This window comes from Prinia subflava, chromosome 1, assembly GCF_021018805.1.
Source record: "Prinia subflava isolate CZ2003 ecotype Zambia chromosome 1, Cam_Psub_1.2, whole genome shotgun sequence".
Classification (NCBI taxonomy): domain Eukaryota; kingdom Metazoa; phylum Chordata; class Aves; order Passeriformes; family Cisticolidae; genus Prinia; species Prinia subflava.
The window spans coordinates 19,877,111-19,899,101 of NC_086247.1; the positions used below are offsets into that span (position 1 = coordinate 19,877,111).

The 21,991-nt window shown below is 34.7% G+C and overlaps 1 protein-coding gene across 40 annotated transcripts in view; it reads right to left on the reverse strand.

The window, feature by feature from the left end:
• RIMS2 (regulating synaptic membrane exocytosis 2) overlaps window positions 1–21,991 on the reverse strand; it is a 446,716-nt gene that overhangs the window by 141,709 nt on the left and 283,016 nt on the right. For 25 of the 40 annotated variants that reach the window (XM_063389634.1, XM_063389477.1, XM_063389671.1 and 22 more), the window contains 2 exons: window positions 19,909–20,065; window positions 15,403–15,519 (listed from right to left, as the gene is read on the reverse strand). In XM_063389634.1, coding sequence (XP_063245704.1) covers window positions 15,403–15,519; window positions 19,909–20,065 — 274 coding nt within the window. Of the gene's footprint in view, window positions 1–795; window positions 862–4,510; window positions 4,619–5,218; window positions 5,285–15,402; window positions 15,520–19,908; window positions 20,066–21,991 lie in introns of all 40 variants that reach the window. The other 15 variants (XM_063389557.1, XM_063389462.1, XM_063389522.1 and 12 more) reach the window with 2 other exon arrangements.

A 21,991-nucleotide genomic window follows, 5' to 3' on the forward strand; every position in this document is an offset into this window, starting at 1 on the left:
CCCTGCTTTATCTGTTCCCATAGCATAGACAAAAATCAGACATTGACTTAAAAATGGACAGAGAAGTATAAAACATCTGATTGTAAAGAGGGAGAGGAACACTGATTTGCTCCTTTCCTCAGATTTCCATCACTTTTGGCCTAGCTCTTTAAACATGAAAGGCTGTTATCAAATAACTATTTCCAGAGACACCCCAAAACTTTTCAGATTACATGTCAGATTTTAGTGCTATTATGCTTGCTATGATACAGTATTTAGGAAGAACAATAGTATTTTGGTTCCTAGCATGAAAAACACTCAAAACCAATTTGAAGGCATTTGGTTAGTCCCCTTTTAAGTTAATGTGAGCAGTAACATGCTAAAAACTGCATACCATCTTAGGGTACTCAGGTTATTGAAAGAATGAAATTGAGGACTCTAAATTGCCCTAGAATCACTTCTAGTGAGAGAAAAGGTTTGCCACTAGATTTATGGTGCAGTTAAGTGGAGAAAAAACCTTCAGTTGTACCTAAGCTCCTCTGTACCATTCAGTTTTCCTCCCACATCTAATGAATAAAAAATTTTTCAAGTTAAGAATTATGCTTCAAAAAATCCAAAGTCAAATTAATGGAGGGCTAAAAAGAAAATGAGGTACTTAAAACTATGGAGATTAGTTGTTCTGTATTTAGAGAAATATGGCATAAAGTGCACTGTAAATTTAAATATCATTACTCTAGGCCAATTAGAATTTCAGACTATGCTTCATAAAAATTTATTGCTCAACTCTATCTATTTTTACTATATAAATTAAAATACCTTTCAGGAGTATAGGCTGTGTCATCATAATATGAATTAGGCACTCTTCTCTCCTGCCTAGTCCTCCTGAATATGAAATAAATAGCACAGATATTTCAGACAGTTTAGAAGGTGCTTTTTTCATTATATATTCCCTTACCATATTATTAAGAAGTGATAAAGATCGAGCACATTTATCTTCAATTCAGCCTTATACTCTGGACATAAATTTTTCATATATATACATATAAAAAACTTTAAACTTCTGCTTTCAAATTCTATTCAGAAATAATTAACAACTTATTAAGAACACTTGATCAATGCACACATATTTCATAGAAGTAAGAAGTTACATTGACAGAAAACCAATAATTGAACAACTGAGAAGGTTCACCAAAAGTAGGATTTGGATGTTAGAAAATGTTTGCTGGGTAAAAGAAAATCAGGGAAAAAAAAAAAAAAGGAAGCAAAGTCTAATTTCCTTAACTGACACAACAGAAATTCTGCCTGAAAGAAACCTCACATCCTGCACAAAATATACACAAACCAGTTTTTATGGACTTACAAACAAGAACCTCAAAGGTTAAGTGGAAAAAGTGGAAAAAATGAATTGTACATAGTGTGGTGCTCTTGCTGATTAAGCAGAGCTTCAATGTAGGTAAGAGAAACAATTTCATACAGTGAGGTTTTCAGCATAATTTTCTTTGGGATGAACTGCTAATATTTTTTAAACACAAGGACAAGGTTAAGAATAAGAACTTTGAGAACATTACTCTGTCACTGAGATCGTGTGTGTGTCAGACAATTTAAAATGAGTTACTGTCAAACTACGAATCAGCCCATATAACTGTAGGGTTCTGAACAGGGGGCTATAAATAAAAGTGTAAGGAAAGCTCAGCATGCCCAGCCATGATGTGTTGTGTACATTCAGTGTGAGCAGCTGCAGCAGTGTGAACTGCTACCAGCTGGTGCCACCACACCGACTGTGACACTGGAGGGTCAAGGGAATTTGGGGTGCGGTTCTGAGCAGCAGCATGTTCTTGAGAAGACCCCAAGTCCTAAGGGGTCTGAAATCACTGCAGATGCACAGGTGCTTATTGCCTTTCTTAGGCATATGCTGGAGTAAATATCTTGTCAATACTGCAGTTCCTTTTGGGAGGGAAGGAGTTGGACTTCTTCAAAAGAGGGAAGCTATCAGAAAAACAAAATGATGAATGCCATAACTTAAAAATGACGTCAGAAATTATGGCTTTTGATAATGTAAATGTGTTCTAGAACTAGTGAACTGAAGTCTATTGTATCAGATAAAGAGTAACTAATACAAACTTCAGAGAAAAGATGAAAGAGAGCCAAGTAGTCACACTGTGGGGGAAAAAACAAAGGAGAAAAAAAAAAAAGGAGAAAAAAAAAAAAGGAGAAAAAAAAAGAGACCACAAGAGTTAATGTGGTGGCTATGAATGACTACAAGGTAAGCAATAAAAGGAGCCATGAATAATAAAGGCAACTAATTTTGACTAATACATCTACATGATTTATTTGCCTGCAGGACACAGACACTGATGGATTCAGAGTGACATGGGATAAAAAACTCTCTGTCCCAGATGAGAGACTCTTTCCTGAATGCTGAACTGTACAGAACAATATTTGCTTTTTTGATGAATAGTGGAAACCAGAAAGTTGTTTCATATGCATGATAAAGTGAAAGTGGTTGCTTGATATCAACAAGACACTGATTAAGAAGGTGGAACAAAGACAGGAATAACACCATGGCCTACAAAATAATGTATTTTAGAGTAAGCATTGAACTGGTGAAAAGTGTAAAGATAAAAGAAGAAATATTGTTTAAAAAGTAATTGTTCATATATTTACGATAAAAAATGAGGAATACAAAATTACTTAGTGTTTTTCAATACGAAGAGAGAAACTGGATAACAATTATACTATAAATTGTCCTTAAATTGCTGTTAGAATACAGGAAGACTAAAAGGATGAAAAACTAGGAACTACAATCATGGCTGTGAGGTACTCAGAGGAGTTCATATATGGCAGGATGACTCAAGTAAATTGAACACTAATGTTACCCACAGGCAGTCTGGATTCAAGAAGATCATAGACTTCAGGATGAATTTCTAGGCCTAAAGAATCTCAAGGTACTGTTCTAACAGTGAGCTAGAAATATTCCATTTAATGTCAGATTTTAATTTCTGATCCTGGGTGGAATTAGCTTTAATAACCTTCTGTTCCATAAAGCCCTCAAAAAGATTTTCCCACAGCTTAAATCTTAGCTTTTTCATCTTTATGAAGTACTGTAACTTTTGCCCTTTATTTTCATTGATTTTACTTTATTTTTGAGAGATTAATTTCAGAAACAAAGATTGAGATTTACAAGTCAAGAACCTCAAAGACAATTTTAGAATAGCTTCAACTTTCACTAATACCTGAAACGTTACAGATACAACCAATAATCTGAAACAGGTTCAGATAAAGTTGTGCAAATTCAGGGTATATATCTAAGGCCAAAAAAGTATATAAAAATTAGTTATTGAAATTGCATACAAAGGAGCACATTTCATCATGCATTTTAAGAAAACAAACAAAAAAAAATCCCCCTCCTTACTAAGTTTCTACATGTGGACACAACTATTTATACACATCCTTTATACTAGGTTTCATGTAAAACAGCATCATTTCAAAACAAATGTTTGACTGAGTTCTAAATGTTAAAATGTCTAATATATTACAGCTTTGGGGAATTTTTGAAAAGCAATATTTCTTTCAAAAGATTTTTCAAATCTTTTTTTGTTTTTGAATCCAAAAGTAATCTTACATTCACTTAAAAATATGGTGACATATGATCTGAATCCAGACCAAGCATTAATGAACTTCTCAGACTCATATCCAGAGGGCAGCCACGAAGTTTATATATAAAGAGTTCTTTACTTCTTGCTTTAGCAATTTTCACATGGCCCCTCTTGTAAAGCAATACCTCTGTCAACAATTGTATCTGATCTGAAGTCACCACTCCCTTTTTATTGGCTCACAGTTTTCAGTTTGATATTTTTATTTCTACTTACACAAAACTATGTAAACTTTTTCAGTTTGCAATATTTCTGAAAATATCTTAATCACACTACTTCAGCAGCATCTCTTAAAAGCCACTGTATTTCAAGTGGCAAATTATTTCGCAGCAATTCTTATGGGCTCAAATTCTCTCCCCACATAGTTCATGTGAAAATAGGAACTATGACGTTCTGCAATCACACACAGGCATTGTGTGTACAAGTATTCCAAAATCACAGAATATGCAGTATACAAATATATACAACATAACCTTTTACTTGGCACTCTATTTTTCAGTTATGCAAAGTATAAGACTTCAGAAAGACACTCTTTCTGTGTACTTTAAAGTAGATAGACTTCTCCTTGTTATTTCAAAGAGAATAATAAATGCTACAAGCACTCTGGAAAATTCCAGCAAAAATAAGGGTTATAAAAGACATATAATATCCATATAACCTATTTTAAAAATGGCTTCTGCAAAGCTATTCAGCACCTCTTGGGATTTACCCATGGCCCTGAGTAGTCAGTTTTAAAAGGCATACATACCCAGAGTAACATAAAACATATTCACTGTATGTGTTTATCTCTTAAAACACAGATGACATTCTCAGTTTGGAAATCAAACATGGCAGTGTCAGTGTGGAAGAGCTAATGGTGTACTCCACATCAGTTATACCTCTCAAGATCATAGTAAGCACCCTCAGAATAGGTACGGCACATCGTACGGGAGCGGAGTAATCTGATTGCATCTTCACAAAATAGGGGATACATTGTGTGATCCTGGCTGCCAAAACAGAACAAGTGAACACAATGAAAAGCAACAAAAAGATGAAACCAGGACAAAACAACATAAAAAACTACCAATGTCAGCAACAGAACAAAACACTGGAACAGAACATGACTGGAACTTCAGTGAACTTTGCAAAACTACTTTTAAAAATTAAAGTATATTGGCTTGCATCTACAGGAGCTTCAAGACTATGAGAAAGGTATCACTCTCCAGTTTTATTGTAACCTTTAACACAGCCCCTCATATATGATTTTATGTACATTAAAATCACAGTATTATCAGGTATCAGTGTTGGCTGGTTTAAATTGTTTTCTTTATATACTCTCTAAAAGACATCAGACTGATGTAAATAAAGCATCATCTTTGAGGACCATAAATTATAGACTATTGGCAGTGAGAAAATATTCAAGTGAAACACAGTAGGAATTACCCAGTGTTTGTGCACACACTATGTTAACAAATCTAATGATGATACTAACTCAGCTTCTACATTTTCTACCACTCTACACAGACAAATAAAACCAGAAGTGGACATGTAGGTACACAGAAGTACATGCATTACCCACGCATAGTCACACAGAGGAAAACATATACCTGACTTCGCTGTAATGGTGATCTGTGGACTGGGTGTACCAGGAACGAGGTAAAGTAACATAATGACTGAGGTGATGGCAGAAAAAAAAATACAGATATGAGACAATGAGATGGAGAAGGAATGATACACAACGCAAAACAGAACATGTTACAATCTGGGAATACAGGAGCTACAAAACATTGTTTAAGAGCACTGGATTTATTAACAAAATAATATGATATATGGTTCTAAAGATAAAATTATCTAGATGATTCACGTATTTATTCTGAAAAGCCAGTGGGAGATTTTGGATCAAGAAGAGAGCTGAAATTTGGGGTTTTCTGCAGTATTTCAGTTAGGAAGAAAAAATGCATAAATCTTTGAAAGCAACTCGAGAAGTCAGATTACCTATTGTTTGAAGGCAGAGTACCTTGTTTGAAGGTAGTCATAACTTTAGTATGAATAATATCTTTCAAAGAGATTTACCTAATCTGTCTGAAAATCTACCACCATTTCTAAATCTGTCCCCACATAGCTCCAGAGCTTTCCCATTTCTAAGTGTAAGTTCTCCTAATACTGATCATATTGTGATAAAAGGTGAATTTAGATCAAAGAATTATATTATTTAAATAAATAGAGAAGAGATATAACATCAGTACCAGAATATGCCAAAAAAACCCAAATGCAGTTCAAAATAATAACACTAAATTATTTATATTTTGTTTGTATTATGAAAAAATGTCGACATTTATACATTTTAAACATCTTTTTATACTTGATATATTCCAATTACTAAAAATAGAAAAATTCATTTTACTTTTAATATAAATATTTGCACACAGTACAGGGAAAAGGGTTTGGAAAAGAGAGGGGTTTACCATTAACAAGGAGTTATTTGCTACAGTTTCCCAGAAGCTGGGATATTTCAATGGAAAGTCTAATCACAACTGTCCACATTGGAAGTGTAAACTGACTTCTCAAGAAACATGGAAAACCTAATCATTTATTTTTATTTCTCATATCTTAATTTGCTTATGATTAATGTTTTTCCAGTAATCAAATACATTTTTATGAGTAGGTACATTACTTACACTTATTATATTTGTTTCTTTTGCATAAGGATAAAATCCACCATAACCCACATGAAAATATTTCATATATTAGGGCAATTATATATAGTACAAGATGTCTTTGTGTTCACTTCTGTCAAATAAATGCAAAAGAATAAGAGATTCCACTATAACAAACTAACTTAAATCCCTGATCATGCAATTTAAACTTTGCAGTTTGTTGCAAGAACGAGGAGCTGTAAACAGTTCAACAGGGCCCAATTTGACATGGTACAGTTAAAATTTGATGGTCTAATAATTATTAAAATGGTCAGAGTTTACACTGTGAAAAATTATGAATGTTTTTAAACTAATGTAAAGACCTAAGTATCAAAAGCAGTCTACCCAAAGCAGCCTGTCAGTCAGCATGCTGTCAAAAAACATAAAAATAATTCACACGTTCTTAAAATTTTCTCTGGAATATAGGCACACTCAAAGGTCAAATAAAAATGTAGGCGTCTATCTCTAAATGTAGAGCTAAATGTACCATGATGGCAAACAATTGCACAACAGGTTATTATCTCCACTACATGAATACATTGCCAGGCCACATCCACATGAATATACCTTTAAATTATCCAGATGTAACCCTGGAACTAACACCTCAACACTCTTCTTCTAGTATTAATAAGCAATTAAGTGTTTCCAGTTAGTAGATGACATTTTAACAATTCATTTTGCCTTTTATCTTTCAAGTGACCTGCTGAGAAGTTTCCCTGGTAGTCTTTAAAAATATATGACATCAATAAATAGAATATATTTAACTATTTAAAAGCCAATGTCTTAAACAAAACTAGGATCAGGCAGAATATATGTTGCAGAACATGAATTCCACAGAAATACACATGCCATTTGCACATAGATTATTTATTGTTCATAAGGAGGAACACCTCAGACTGTTCACTTCACTTATTTGTGTGTGAACGAGACACCATCAGTTCATGTAATGCTTAGGATTTCAGTTCTTACAGCTTTTCCTATCTCCACCAAACTGTGTTGATTGCCCAACTTCTGGTATCAAGTTTTGTTCTAATATTTGTAGAAACTCAGAACTCCAGTGTCCTTACCAACTTCTGGGAATTTTTCTTGGGATTTTCTGGCAGGGGGTTCATCCTTTTCCTTTTTTCTTTTTGTTTCATACTCAGTTCAGGTTTTCAGAATCATAGTATGATAGCATTTAGGTAGCATTTGGATACAACCATCTATACAGTTTGATATGCAATAACTTGTACGAGTTTAAATAAGCTTTCTCATCACCCAGAACTTTGCTATCAATATATAGGAGTGGGATTAGCTTGAGCTTATGCTTGACCTGACCCTCTGGAGTTACTGGCTATTCATACTTCTCCATTTGTCTCAGAGGCCATGTTAACCATGCTATCTAACTTAACAGAATCATAGAATCACTAAAAAAGATCATCAAACCCAACCTTTGACCAAATAGCTCTATGCCCACTAAACTATACTGTAATGTGCTGCTTCTAGTTGTTTTTTGGACACTTCAAGAAGTGGTAACTCAACCATTTCCCTGGGGAGCATGCTCCAATGCATAGACTCTCCTCCCTTTCAGCAAAAAAATATTTCTTAGTATCCAATCTGATTCAACATGCAGAGCAAAATGCTTAAATGTCATCTTTCTTCTGAGCATCCAGCCAATACCACACTAGTTGATTTTTTACCATTAAATATATTCTATACATTTTTATATATGTATATTAAAACAAATTCTTTATGCTTTTATAAATATGTTAGCAACACCAAAAATGCCTATGACTTATTCTTAATGTCCAAACCTGAAACATATACCACATTTTTGGCTAATCCCTGATATAAACCATTTAAAATAATAAATATATTATAATGTAGTAAAAACATTAAGCTTTGCATTGCCTAAGTGCCAAAGAACTCCAGTAATGTTCCAGATCTCCATCTCAACTAAATACATCATTTGGGCTGTTAATGAAAATCATTACTCTACATGCACACATACATGGGAATGCTCAGAAGACGATGGAGACATGGACAAAATTTAGATATGTCAGATTCTTAAAAAGACAAAAGAACTCCAGAATACCTTTTTATTTTTTGCAGCCTAGCTTTAGATTTCTAGCCTCTTATCACCCATTCTTTACTTCCTACATTATAGAAGAATGGCAGAAGCATGCCAAATGATGGTATGGGAAAATGAACATAACCTGCATCCTCATAGACTAATGAAACATTACCGTTTTTATTACAGATAGAATAGACAGAAAATTTGCAGCAAAAATTCATTTTACTTATATTAAGATAATGAAGTTAGTCTAGTAAGGCAGCATTATAGCTTTTGCAATATGATCATTATTATACACCCACAGCCCCATCCCCTTCCACACTGTATCAGACGAAAAGAGATTTCCACTGTTCTGACAAAAAGATTCTGGGTATATAGGTAAACAGGATTAACTTTCCTTTTTTTAAAGTGAACAGAAAAATACTTACAATTTTTTCTGATATTGCTCACCTATTTGTCCATTTTCATACAAAATTCAGTGAACCATTAGGGTAAGAAAACAGAAATCAGTGATTCAGCAACTGATTGGATTGCCAAATTGGATGTACTTAGTATCCAGGACAAGGCTTAACATACCAGAAGTCTCAGAAGCACACTTGAAAGCACTCACACACAGAGTACCTCACTTGAGCCTCATGGAATGCCTTTCTGTTCCTCCTATGCAAACGAAGTTTAACATGCTCCCTATTGCTTGAAATATTTTATTTAATAGTAAAGAAGAGGCATTTAGGAGATAATTAATTTCTTTCCATTTTCACTCTCTGAGACCAGGTCCTAAAATCTGATTGGCATTCCAGCTTCCCTACTAGAGTGGGCAGTAGGCTCCCAGGTGGTTTTGGGGAAAGGCTGAAGTACTGTGTATTATTACACCCTTGTGCTCATTGGAATATCCATAAATAATTCTGAATGCAAAACAAGTCTTTGTGTTCCTTTCTGTTAGAGCTGGCATGAATGAAACTCAGTTGACGCAAGAAATTTCTCCCATCCTATCAAAGTCTATTCTCATATTCACCTGTTTCCAGTGTTACCTGATTGCAATTAAAGCAATATATTGTATCATTGGCAATAGTATTATCCTCTATTTTTAGGAACACTTCTTTACATTTTTTCAACTGAAACAATAAATTAAATACATGAAGAGCATAAAAATATTTAAATTGTTAAAAAAATTAATTTTTACTGTATGAATTTGCCTTTAACCCAAATTTCTAAAGTTACAATTTTCTGAAAAACTAGCAATGTGAACAAATAGAAATTAGCTTAATCAGTCTGCAGAGTAAGAAACATGTGGTTCTTGGGGTCAATCAGTTGGAAATTTAGAGGAGAAAAAGCTATCAAAGTGGTAGCAAAGAGAAACCTGCCATATGAAATTTAGGGAAACCACTGTGGGAAGGAATTAAGTAAAAATTGTGCCTGGGATCACATTGACTATGAGGTTGAGCACAGAATTGTTCAAGGGAAAAGGAGCTAGGAACTAGTAAAATGATGTGGATTCAGAGAAAAGGTGCAACTCTATGAGCAGCTTACTCATTTCAAAAATGGAAAGCAACTACTACAACAAGTTACTTTTTCCACGGTCCAGGTATACCATTCTAAAAGATTATACTCTCATCTGAATAAGGCAACAGTTAATGTTCTGTGGTAGAATGTTTTCCATGCTGCTTCCCAAACACCTGACAAATCACACCAACAAACTATGTGAATAAAATGTGTAGTCAAGCTCTTAGTACTTAGAAAACGTGAAATCCATTCAAGAATTAAGCACTGGTTATGTAATTTTTCCTGCTACATTTCATTGAATACATTAATATTTTTATTTAATAATTGGGTTTTTAAAAGAAAAAAACAGATTTTCTTTACTTATAAACATCTACAATTTTTCCACCAATAATGGTATGGATGTTTTTTGTTACATCGATTCTATAGAAATTTCTGCTAATCTCCTGGAAATTTCTGCTAATCTCCTCCTCTTCTCCTCTAGAAATGTTCCATCTAAATGTAACTGACAATATGAAGACTTTAGTTGAGAAAAAATAGCAATTATCAGCAGAGAATTTGTGAGCTGACACACATTCAATCAAGATGACTTTCAATAAGAAAATCAGTATCACATTATCACAGTGCTCCCCATACTGCACTTTAAATTATTGCTCCAAAGGTGCAGGAGAAGTCTTTTATCAGAACTGTATTATTTTTAAACACAGTTTTTTTTTCCTTTTTTTGTGCATTTTATTCTGAGGAATATAGCTATGACTCTTGGTGGTAGTGGGGATTTTTAAAATTTGGCTCAGAGCTTCTTCTTTACCACCTTCCTACTCCGACATCCCTGTTGGAGATAATCATCCTTCAGCAGACTCATGGAAGCACCAGGTGGGTGGTGCAGATAATTGTGCAATTAAACAGCGATTTGAAAGCAGAAAAAGAACTTAAAGAAACACTGCAATTATTGAGATTCAAACTGATGCAAACATTTTATAACATAGCTATAAGCAATTTTTCAGCAATGCAGTTCTATTACTTTACTGGGTATTGGAAGAAGCAAGGCAGTGACATTGTATATCCCCATCTGGGAACGTTACCCACATGACACACACAACTGAAACCTGAAAAAATTCTCCCAAGATTTCCTGACAGAGCATCAGGAACCCTTTATATTTTACAATATCTATGTATTTTAATCTGCAATTATATGATTTTACAGTAAAATTTAACTAAATAATAAATAAATTACTACTTAATTACATATTATTCATCTGTGTATTTAATAAAGACGTTGAAAAAAAGATCTGTACTTTTAAGTATGTTAATATGGAAAAATGCATCAAATATTCTTTTCCTAGTTTGACCTAACCTGGCACCTACCTAATAACAGTATTGGATTAGGACCCTGCCACCCACAGATGAAGCAACTGCATGGTTTAAGATGACATTTAGAAACGTAAAATTTATGTTGCTCTTGCCACTTTTAATTTTGTGTCAAATAATAGAAGCAGGTATTTGCACTGTGTTTTAGCTAACATGGAACAGGCTCATTGTAGTGAATTATTTTGGTCTTCACTGGTTTGAGTATAGCAAATGGAATTTTTTGTCCTGTATTTAAACATTTACTTCATGTTAAAAAAATTAAAGCCACATGCTTTCAACAGAATGAAAAAAACCAAGTGTCTATTCAAATATGTGAATGAAATCTTGTCTCAGTAACAGGGGTGTGACAGTTCTACTAGTCCCAGCACACCTAGACAACATTTTTGAGGCGATTTTAAAATAATGGACAACATTTCTCTCAATATCCATGCTTATGACTACCCTGTTCCTTTAATAAAATAGGTAACAACTTTTCTTCTTTCAGGTGGAAAGTGTACAATAGCTTTGATGAATGGATAGTGGATAACTTCCCTTTTCTCTTGTTTCCTTGTAAGTGCCTTTCAGAAAAATACTTTAGGAGATTTCTCACGCATTTCTCGTGCAAGACTATTTGAGTCAGGCATTCTCAGACTGCTCTGGCTTAACATACCTATGCTAAACTCACCATTAGCAAGGTTATTCCTCAGGGTAGACCCACCTAGGATATTGAATATAGTTAAATTAATAATTGTAAAATAGTATCTCAGTTTGTTGAAGTTGTGGGCCTGAGTACAATTTTCTCACACTGTCTTGGTGTTGTTAACTGTTGATACATCTTTCAGAAAGAAACACACAGATACAGTTTGGTGGTTTTGTTGTTTGCTTTTTCCTTTCTGGAATTATGCTAAGATTCTCACATTTTTCCTCTAATTCACCTAATTATGTTCATTGTTTAAATATAAAACTCAGGTTAAATCCAACTGTTTCTAAAATTTTCTCATTAGTTTCTATAGTTTGATTTCAGTTTCTCAAGTGAGGTTAAAGGTCAGTTTTAGAGAATTTATTAAAACATGTCAAACTGACATTTACAAGGTTATCCCATTACAGATAAATGTTCTTACGGAACTTGGGTCCATATTAGGTCATAAGCATTCATATTTCTTTATATTAAAAATTTAGGCTATTACAGAAGAGTGTGAGTACCCACAAAAACCCTTATATTTTGATAACAATTAACTAGTAGACCTATATTAAATATACAGGTAAAAAATTAACATGGTTTCTCACTTTGAGTTAGTGTACACAGTACAATTTGACTGTTTTTTAATACAGCAACAGATAAAAATTTAAACCATAAATTTACCCTTACATTATACAAAAATAAGTATATGATAGAGCTATATTTTATATATTTAAGGGTTTGGTGTTTGAAATTAAAATTACCTCCAATTATTTTTTAAAAAAGTTAAAACTTATTTTAAAAAAGATCGTCCAATTAAATTTTAAATTTTTTAAATTTCAGGGTTTTAAAAAATAATTTTATTTTCCATTCATTCTATTCTATTCTATTATATGCATTCAGTTTTGAAGGAATATTTACATTGCCATTAGACTTGAGGTCATTAGGATTTTTGTATGTCGTTTCAACTAACTCCTCAGTGCCATATACCTTAGAGAACTTAATGCTGAATTTTCTAGAAAAGGAAGGAACAAATTTTCTTGCTCAAATTCTCAGTCATACTTTAACTTAGCAACGGAGCACATCTACAAGACTGTACTATTTCAAAATCCCCTTTCTGCAAGCAGCTTCAAAAGCTGTTTCATGGAAACAAGAAACTATCAGAGCTGCAGGAAGGAATTATGTGATTTGTTTTCAGAGCCAAGTGTGGATAACATGGAGGGATATTACAAACCTAAAAAAGATGCACTTTTCAACTTCCCCCAACTGCCTCCAGTTCCAGAAGTTTTCAGGAGCAATACTATTAAAGAGCTACTTTAGGGATACCATTGGCTTTTTATTATATAGCAGAGATGGTGTCACAAATATTCATTAAAAATTTTGAAATCTAATAATCTTTCCATGCATTAAATCACTGTCAAATTGAAACAAAAATTTAAAAAAATCATTTGGAAATAGACTTTTTCTGTTCAGAGACTGCATGTTGCACTAGAGGCATAACTAGTCAATAATTTGATTACACAGGCAACAACTCACCATGTGTGAAGAGGAGAATGTCTCTGTGTGTTTTGGAAAATACAGACAACATATAAAACTCTATTCAGAGATTCAGAGCCCATGTATCAAGCAAACACCTTTTAATCTAGAACAGTTGTGAAAATTCAATAATCTCATCTCCAACAACCTTATGATATTGTTTTTCTGACATAAGCTAAAAAATCCAATTATTTTTCTCCATATCAGCTCAGTCCAGTCGGAATTATTTGACTTAAGGGGTGAAAAAACATTGTGGCACAGTACTTCAAGCAACCTTCCACAGCTCTGCATTTATCTGGGAGGCAACAAATGAACTTGCACAGTAAGCAAATGCAGCAGCATTCCATAAGGCATACAGACTCTAAGGACAAGTTTAGATCCTGTTTCAAGGACTACTGGTCGTAAAATCAACATAACATTGTATCCCAAAAGCATTCTGTAATCATCTTTTAAGGAAACAGTTTAGAATCTTCAAGTTATTGCCTTCTGTATGAAAATCAGATTCTAATGAAACAACGGAATCATTTTTTTCCATAATTTAAGCAGATATATTAAATAATTAATGAGAAAAGGAAGTTGACTTATGATCTACTGTACTTGTGATGAATACAGCCACTATTATGGATGATAAACACCTCACTGTTTTTTCATTAGCTTTATTTTTGCCCATGTGATTTTTTTATTCACCAAATTAAATTACAAATCACTTTGAATAGATTTGGGTTTTAATTCCTTTTGATACTTTTTTTGTAACATGTATTTGGGAACAATTATTTATTATTTTTATCTTCTGAAATGAAAATATTTTAATCTTCTGAAAAATGTTGTCTTGCATTCCATATAACCATTGACCATCACATTACTGTCTCTTAAGAAATAATAATCTTTTCTGTTCAATATTGCTAACAAAAAGCCACCAAATTCTCAAATTCTTTGTATTACAGTTAGAAACCCTAGAGATATGTTTTGATGTCACTTGAAGAATAACCTGTAATGGCTATCTGTAGAAGTATTAACTTCAAATACTAGTCATATATTACTCAAGATTATGAAATATATCTATATTACTCCTTGGTATATGCAATTATAAAATGAGACATAAGCTAGCAATTATGTCTCTCATTAGAAAGTGTAGAAATTTCAACTTGGTGCAAAAAAGCTGAAAGAATTTAAAAATTAAAGGTAATAAATGTCTTTTGTTTTGATTTTTTACCTGAAGACAATGAGGTGGAAAAGACCAATAATTCTTTTAATCTCACAAAGTCATTGCCACAATTAATTCAGCAAAATTAACTACATTGTTCAATTATTGCTTCAATTCTTTTTTACATCATTAAAATTCATAGAGGTTGCTAAAGCTCTGCTTACTGTTTGGGAAGTTCCATTAGGCAAAACATTAGTCATAGTCAGATGTGCCTCTAAACACAAAGATTCCGATTTCATACATGCTGTCCTAATCATTTTTTCTTTTCTTTTTTACAAAGTGTCTCAGAAGATTGAGCAAAGACAAAAACAGAACATAGTACTAGAATATACTTTTGTTACATCTGTGAACTGCACTGTGTCTGACAGGAGCATTACATTAATATTGAGCTGAAATTATGTATTTTTATCCCTCTTTATTCAGCAGAAAAATGACTGGGTCTACTGACAGATTTTTTTAAAAAGATGTTTAAAGAATTCACTAATATAACATAGAAGAATATTTTTATAAAAAAGGACAACTAAACTATTCAACTCTTATATTCTGTATTTTCTTGTAGATTTTTTCAGATTCCCTCCTGGCAAACATACACTCACCGGACAGTTTTGTCAGCCTTATGTGCTCTGATACTTTGTAATATATGTCACATAACCAGTGGATAAATGAGAAATGTTAATCTCTGGGATTAGGTATGTCACTGACTTTAGCAAGCTGCCATACTGCAGTTACTCACGTTGATGTGTGCAGGACACAGCTGTTTCCAGCAGCAGCATACTTACCTCTCTCTGTCCGGGGAGTAGTGGTCATCCAGGACACGGTGTCTGTCCATCCGGTTCAGGGTGTTGTAGTGCGCAGCGGTGGAGCGAGTCCCTCGCAGTCCCGGATCCACATTCCGACTGAGGACAAAAGACACCACATTCTGAGTTTAGAGCGTGCCTGGATGACATCCTCTCACTGGTTTGTACAAATAATTATTAGCAATCATGTTGGTAACAAGACTTGTTAGCTGACCAGACTTCTATAAACATTTAAAGTCATATAATTTTAAATTTGAAAGTTAAAAAAAAAAAATTCTCATTTAGAAAATGGTGCCAAGTCCATGATAGGGATAGAGTTCCCTTTTTTTGTTCCAATGCGTTTCTTCTGGAAATAAGAGGAACGGGGTTTTTTTTCTTCATTAAAAATGTTAATCTTTCACAACATTTCATTACTCTTTCCAGACTTCAAGCAAAAATTCATTTCTGACAGAAACATACACTGTAAGCAATTTTTCATGAGTTCTTGATTTTGGCCTTACTATAAAGATATAAACTGTAGTGAGACATAATGTGGACTTGTGGATGTTACAGTTGGGTGCAGTCTGCTGAAAACATTATCATCTGAATTTAAAAACAGCTGCTTGTTTTGCCCTGGAAACCTTACTCTGTAATCTCACAAGCAAAAAATCTGAAAAAACCCATAACCATTTAATTAATTGTAAGTGGTACCCATAGTGCAGGCTTGGTTAAAGAGCACCAATCACCTGTACCAAATGAGACCAAAGATTTTCCTATTGCTTGTTTTGCTCAGTTTATCTATCAATACCTACTGACACACACAAATTTCACTTTTTGTGCTCTGTAAAACAAATCCACAAGAATAGGAAAACATGGGAAAACGCTTAACTGTAATAATTATTGGATAATGAAAACATAATTGTTTTGTATTGATTTGAAAATACCAAATTGGATGCTTCCGTCCACGCAAGTTCAAGTTTTAGACCAATAAATTCTTCTGTCTCCTGTCCTTTTCTGCAATCTGCACTAGTGTGAGCCTCAGTTTCCTGTTTTTGTTTTTGTTGTTTTTGGTTTTGTTTTTGTTTTATATCTTTCAGTTCCCTTTCCTTTCTTGTCACTTTGTCTGCCTTTTTGGTACCTGTCATACTTATCCTTTGTCATTTACCAATTTCTGACTAATGTTAACTTGTATATATATCCCTCACTGCTGCTGCCATGACATTATTTCTGCATATAAGTGTTATAAAGATGTTGCATTACACATAAACTTTTGCCTTCAGCTCCACCTCATCTGTCATAAAGCATTTTCCACTCTGGTATTCATGAATCTAAATATCGAGTTTACTCTAGCTAGTAAAGAGTAGCAAGAGCAGTAACAATTTCTTGTCACCTACAATGCAGTGGGCCTTTGGTGGAGTTTATTTAAAAAATTAAGTAGGATTGGGGATTGCAAAATGGTTTCTAAGAAATAATAGAAATGTATATGGCCCAAAATCCTGCCTGCAGAGGTGTCAGTAATGGGAAAGCTCTGGGCATGCAGAATGCTCACTGCAGTTAAAAGCAGTACACATATAACAAATTCACCTAAACAGGGTGCAATTGTGATTGATAATTCTTACAGATTTCCTGAGAACACTTGCATTTTCCCAAGAACTAAAAAAGATATTTCTGTAGCCTATAGATTATACTTCTCTTCTACAAATCCTCAAGCTCTCACAACACAATTTTCTGAGCTCAACGAGTCCTCAAATAATTGATTTGGTGTGTGGGCAGGGAAATACTATACAAATAATGCATTTGATTATAACAAACATACATACAAAGAGATTTTGCTCACATTTATGTCTATATCCAAGACAAATAACCTTTGGAGATTTAGCTTAGGCAATTACTTAGGCTGAAATCAGTATAGTAAAAATCAGAACAGGCCCCTTTGTGTCTACCATTTATATCTCATTTCAAGTCAGGCTGACTTGGTTTTAGATGGGTTTAGGTTTCAAGTAGAAACACACAGATTCTGTGTGTTAGCTGTACGTGATGATGTGGGATAATTTGGAATCCTAATATCTCACTAATGCAAAAGGATAACATATAAACTACATTCATTACAGGAAATGATAAGTTAAAACATAAGTAAGACATTATGAAGTCAAGAGAATTTTAACTTAACAAAAAGAACAAAGATAACAGAAAGGAAACCAGAACACAAGAGAATCGGGATGACTGCAAGAAAGGGAGAGAAACATGGATCTGCCAGGAAATATTGGATTACAGATCTTCAGTATTAAAGGGGAATTGTGGACATTACAGGCAAAGAGACAACTTCCATTTCAACTGAATTACATAATCTGGAAACCCACCCATACATAGCAGCAAAAGTGCTGGAAAATAAGCTTCATTCCCATTTACATCTGTCCTGTTTCCCTTCCCCTAAGAAAGCTCATCCTGCAGAGTATTAAATCAATTATTGGGCGTTATCCAGAAGTACTAGCTTTTGGAAGAAATTTGCTGGTCTAATTTTCTCAAGATAAAGACTTATCAGAGATCATCCAGGATCAGGAGTTGATATCTTTCACATCAATTGTATGTCTGTCAGTTTATTCTTGATGATTTAGAAGTATGAAAAAAATAGTAGAAAGGAAGATACTACGGGCAGCAAGGGAGGCAAGGAAGGCACCCCAGAATCTTAATTCTACAGAAATAAAAGTGTTGAAAACATCCATTATCATATGAATGCTAAGGAAATATCAAACTATCACATACTTTAAAACATGGCACCTGTAAATAGCTCTAGAAAATGAAAATGAGGAGAGATTTTTTCTTTCCTTAGATTGGACTGTATTGAATTTTTATGAAAAGCTAGATATAAATAGGCAGAAGTAAGACACTATTATGTAATCATATAATAATAGTAAATAATATAGTAACAATAAACCATAATTAACATAGAATTATATATAAATTAGGCACATCATTCTAATGCAAGAAGAAACATTATTGGCTTTACATAATTTTGTAAGGTCTAACCAATTCATTGCCATTTCGAAAGCCTGGAGATTATTTCCAGAATTGGTACATTATCAATACCAATTTAATTTATATAAGTGTCATGGGTTAGCACTGGCCAGATGTTAGTGCACCTATGAATATATGTTTTTTCCCTAACAACTACTGTGGGATGTGATCAGGAACAGAGCAGAGCAGGCTTAAACCTTGAAAACAAAAAAAACTCACCAAAACTTTATTAATTACATAAGAACAGGGACAGAGATACTCTTAAACACACACAGAGACAGAAATAAAAACTTCTTAGAACATTTCTTCTCCCAGTTTCTACCTCCCCACCCATCACTCTTCACAGACCAACCCCTGGGTTTTAGATCAAACAATCACCACTCAAAAACAAACTAATCTTCAATTCAGCAAGGGAGAGAAGAGTCTCTCTCGCACCACAGACTGTTCTTCAGAAAACACGGGTCTACCCCTTATGTGTTTCTATGTCACCCATAGCACCGCCCAGAGAAGTCTGCTAAGGTGACACTCTCTTTTTCCTATGTCTAGCGCTCTCACCGCTGTCTCATAGGCCAAAACTACATACAGGGCTTTTTAAGGATGCTGCATGCCGAGCTCTCTCCTTTTTCACCCAGGGGCCGGGGTTCTAAGAGCAGGTCTGCCCTGAGGGCAGAGGGCACCACTTCACCCTCCCCCTCTTTTCTCTGCTCGCTCCAACTCTTCAGGTGCTAGTCACTGTAGCAAAAGCAAGGGGCAGCTGCATCCACCCAAAAATGCAGTTTATGTTCAAAAGAGACTCAAGTTCAGTCTATGGCTGACATTATGCAAGAAAAGTCCAGCTCCAAGGCTACTCCTCTCATTCTTCTATCGAGTTCCTTCTAATCATGCTTTATTATCTCGGTCTCAGGCCGCTTCCCTCTCTCTGAAAACCACCAGTCATGAGAATCAATGTCTAAGAAAAGTTTCTTTCTGCCAAGCAAGGGTTAACAGTTTCTTCTCAGCAGGGTGCTGCAGACGGAGGCATTCCCAGGCTCGGCAACCCCCCACATGGCTGAGCACTTTCTCTCGGAGTTTGGGAGGAGGAGGGGGGTGAGCACACACAGAAGGCACTTCTACAGTTTTCCACCCCTCTATCCTAGACGGGGCAGCTCAGTTCTAGTCTTGTCCCCTCTCTTCTCCCCCCCCCCCCCCCGGGGGGGCTCCGGCTTACCTGAGCCGACTACGTGTTTCCCCTCCCCCACCCAGCCTCGTGGCCAGGCGGGGGAAGGAGACTGGAGACGTCTCTCTGCTGAAAACCCAGATCCGAAAAAGAGGCCGAGCCCCTCAGACTCCTGCTTTTAACTCTTTGTGTCCTCAGAGGCGTGTCCAAACCTCTAAGTGACTAACCCAAGTGCCAGCAGAAAAGCTGACCACTGATTGGACTGCCCACATCCCCATAGAAGAATTCACCTCCCCCCCCAACCACGACAATAAGTGCAGAGTTAAACAAGAGTTTACCTTTGTGGGGGAGGGACACTGGGAGACCACGATCTAGTCCGTCCTATACCATCTCCACGGTGAGGGGACCCTGATCGAGAACAATGATTAGATGACATTACTTGTTCTGGTACTGACAGAGTTGAACTTTGAAGATCTCTCCCATTATGTCGGTAATCTAAAAAGAAACGCAAATATTCAGTGAATCTGAAGTTGCACTTTTCACCTTCCTGCCATATTGGTAGTAGTGAGAAATTCAATAAAGAATGGGACTTCATCAAGAATGTTTTCATGTGTTCTTGGGTTTTATAATAAAACATACGTACATAAAGTTGACTCCTGTTGTTATGCTTTATTTGTTTGTGCTATTTATGTTTATTTGTTATGCTATATTTAAGTATAACTATAGGAACAATTACAGTTTCTATAGTTATACTTTAAAAGTATAGACACTAATACCATGCACCAAACTGGGGACTTACCATTTATGGTTAATATGATGTATTAATAATAAAACAAAATTAACTTATTTTTCCTTAAAATGAAAAGGTTAATCAATGCATTTTTAATTAAAATTATATTGCAAATGGTGTACATAATGTTTTTCAAATAGAAATGTCCATAATTAAAAATTAATACAAAATTTAGTTTACAAATTTGGGATATGAAGCTACTATGGAGTTAAATAATGAGATTGGGTTCAAGATTTGTATTTCAGAAACAATTAAAGTAACAATGACTAAATGACATATATTTCACTCACAATTCTGAATTAAAAAACACAATTCCTTTACAAATAGCAAGCACCATGGCTTAATCTCGAATAAGCCTAATAGGAGACATAAATGGTCTAAGCAAAAGCCTCCAAGTTACACTGGAGTAAAAGGCTACCACAAGGACATTAAATACAGGTTTTCAACAAAAATCTTTTTTAAAAGTTGGATGTATTAAAAGTGATTGTCTTCACCTACTTGAAAAAGTTGAATTCATTGCCCCATGGTGCAATACTCTCCGTGGAAAAAAACTATGCTAAATATACAGCAATTTCCACCAGGTTTCCCCAACTTTTGTGGAGATGATATTAAAAAGTAATGATAAGAAATTGAAGATTTGCAATTGTTAACCTGATTATAATGTTTAGCAGAAATAGGACTTCAGAGAGTTCCTGGTGGCTATGACAACTGATATAACTGATTTCTTTGTTCCGAAGACAGTAACCAAGTAAAGAATACTTAGAGAGATCCACCCAGCACTGGAAAAATTCTGGCTCACGCAACTGTTATACTTTTCCCATGAGAATCTTCCAAGAGTATAATAATCTTCTGCTCATGATTTTTCATATTTTTCTTCCTGGAAAATGTTCATTAGGACCTAAACAAAACCTTATTAATTCATTCCACTTTATGGTTCCAAGGATATTCAATATTTTCAACTGAGTACTCATATTTACTGTATGGCTTTACAACCAAGGATATATACAAACAATCCTAATTAATAAGTAACTTCCTCCTCCTTGTTTAGGTGAACACTGCTTTGTGTGCATCTGGTATGTGTACATAAAGGGAAAAAAAGGCACATCATCATTACATTATACTAATATAAGGATGCTGAGGATATATAGTCTCTCCCCACTACACAGTAGTCAAATCATGTTACATGTATCCTCAGCTAAGAGTCAGTAAAGAAATAAAGACTTTTATCACATATATGAAGTAAATTTATTATCATAAGCACTGACAAAACATATAGGGGCCAGTGCAACATAATTCTGAAATCACCAAAGGCAAGACAGGGGAAATTTTATCTGTGTTTGAAACAGGGTGTTATTAACTCACTCGTAAAGGGTAGGAGATAAATAAATAAATTTTTTGCAAGTCGGTCTGGAAATCAATACGCTCTGCAATTCTGCAGTTCTTTAACCATAAGTAAAAGAGCTAAAGTACCAGTAGTGGAGAGCCCACCCTGCAGAAAACTCCTGGCAGGACCTGTGGGGAGAGAAGCCCACCCTGGAGCAGGTTTGCTGGCAGGACTTGTGACCCACCCTGGAGCAGTTTGCTCTTGAAGGACTGCACCCTGTGGGAGGGACTCATGCTGGAGCAGTTTG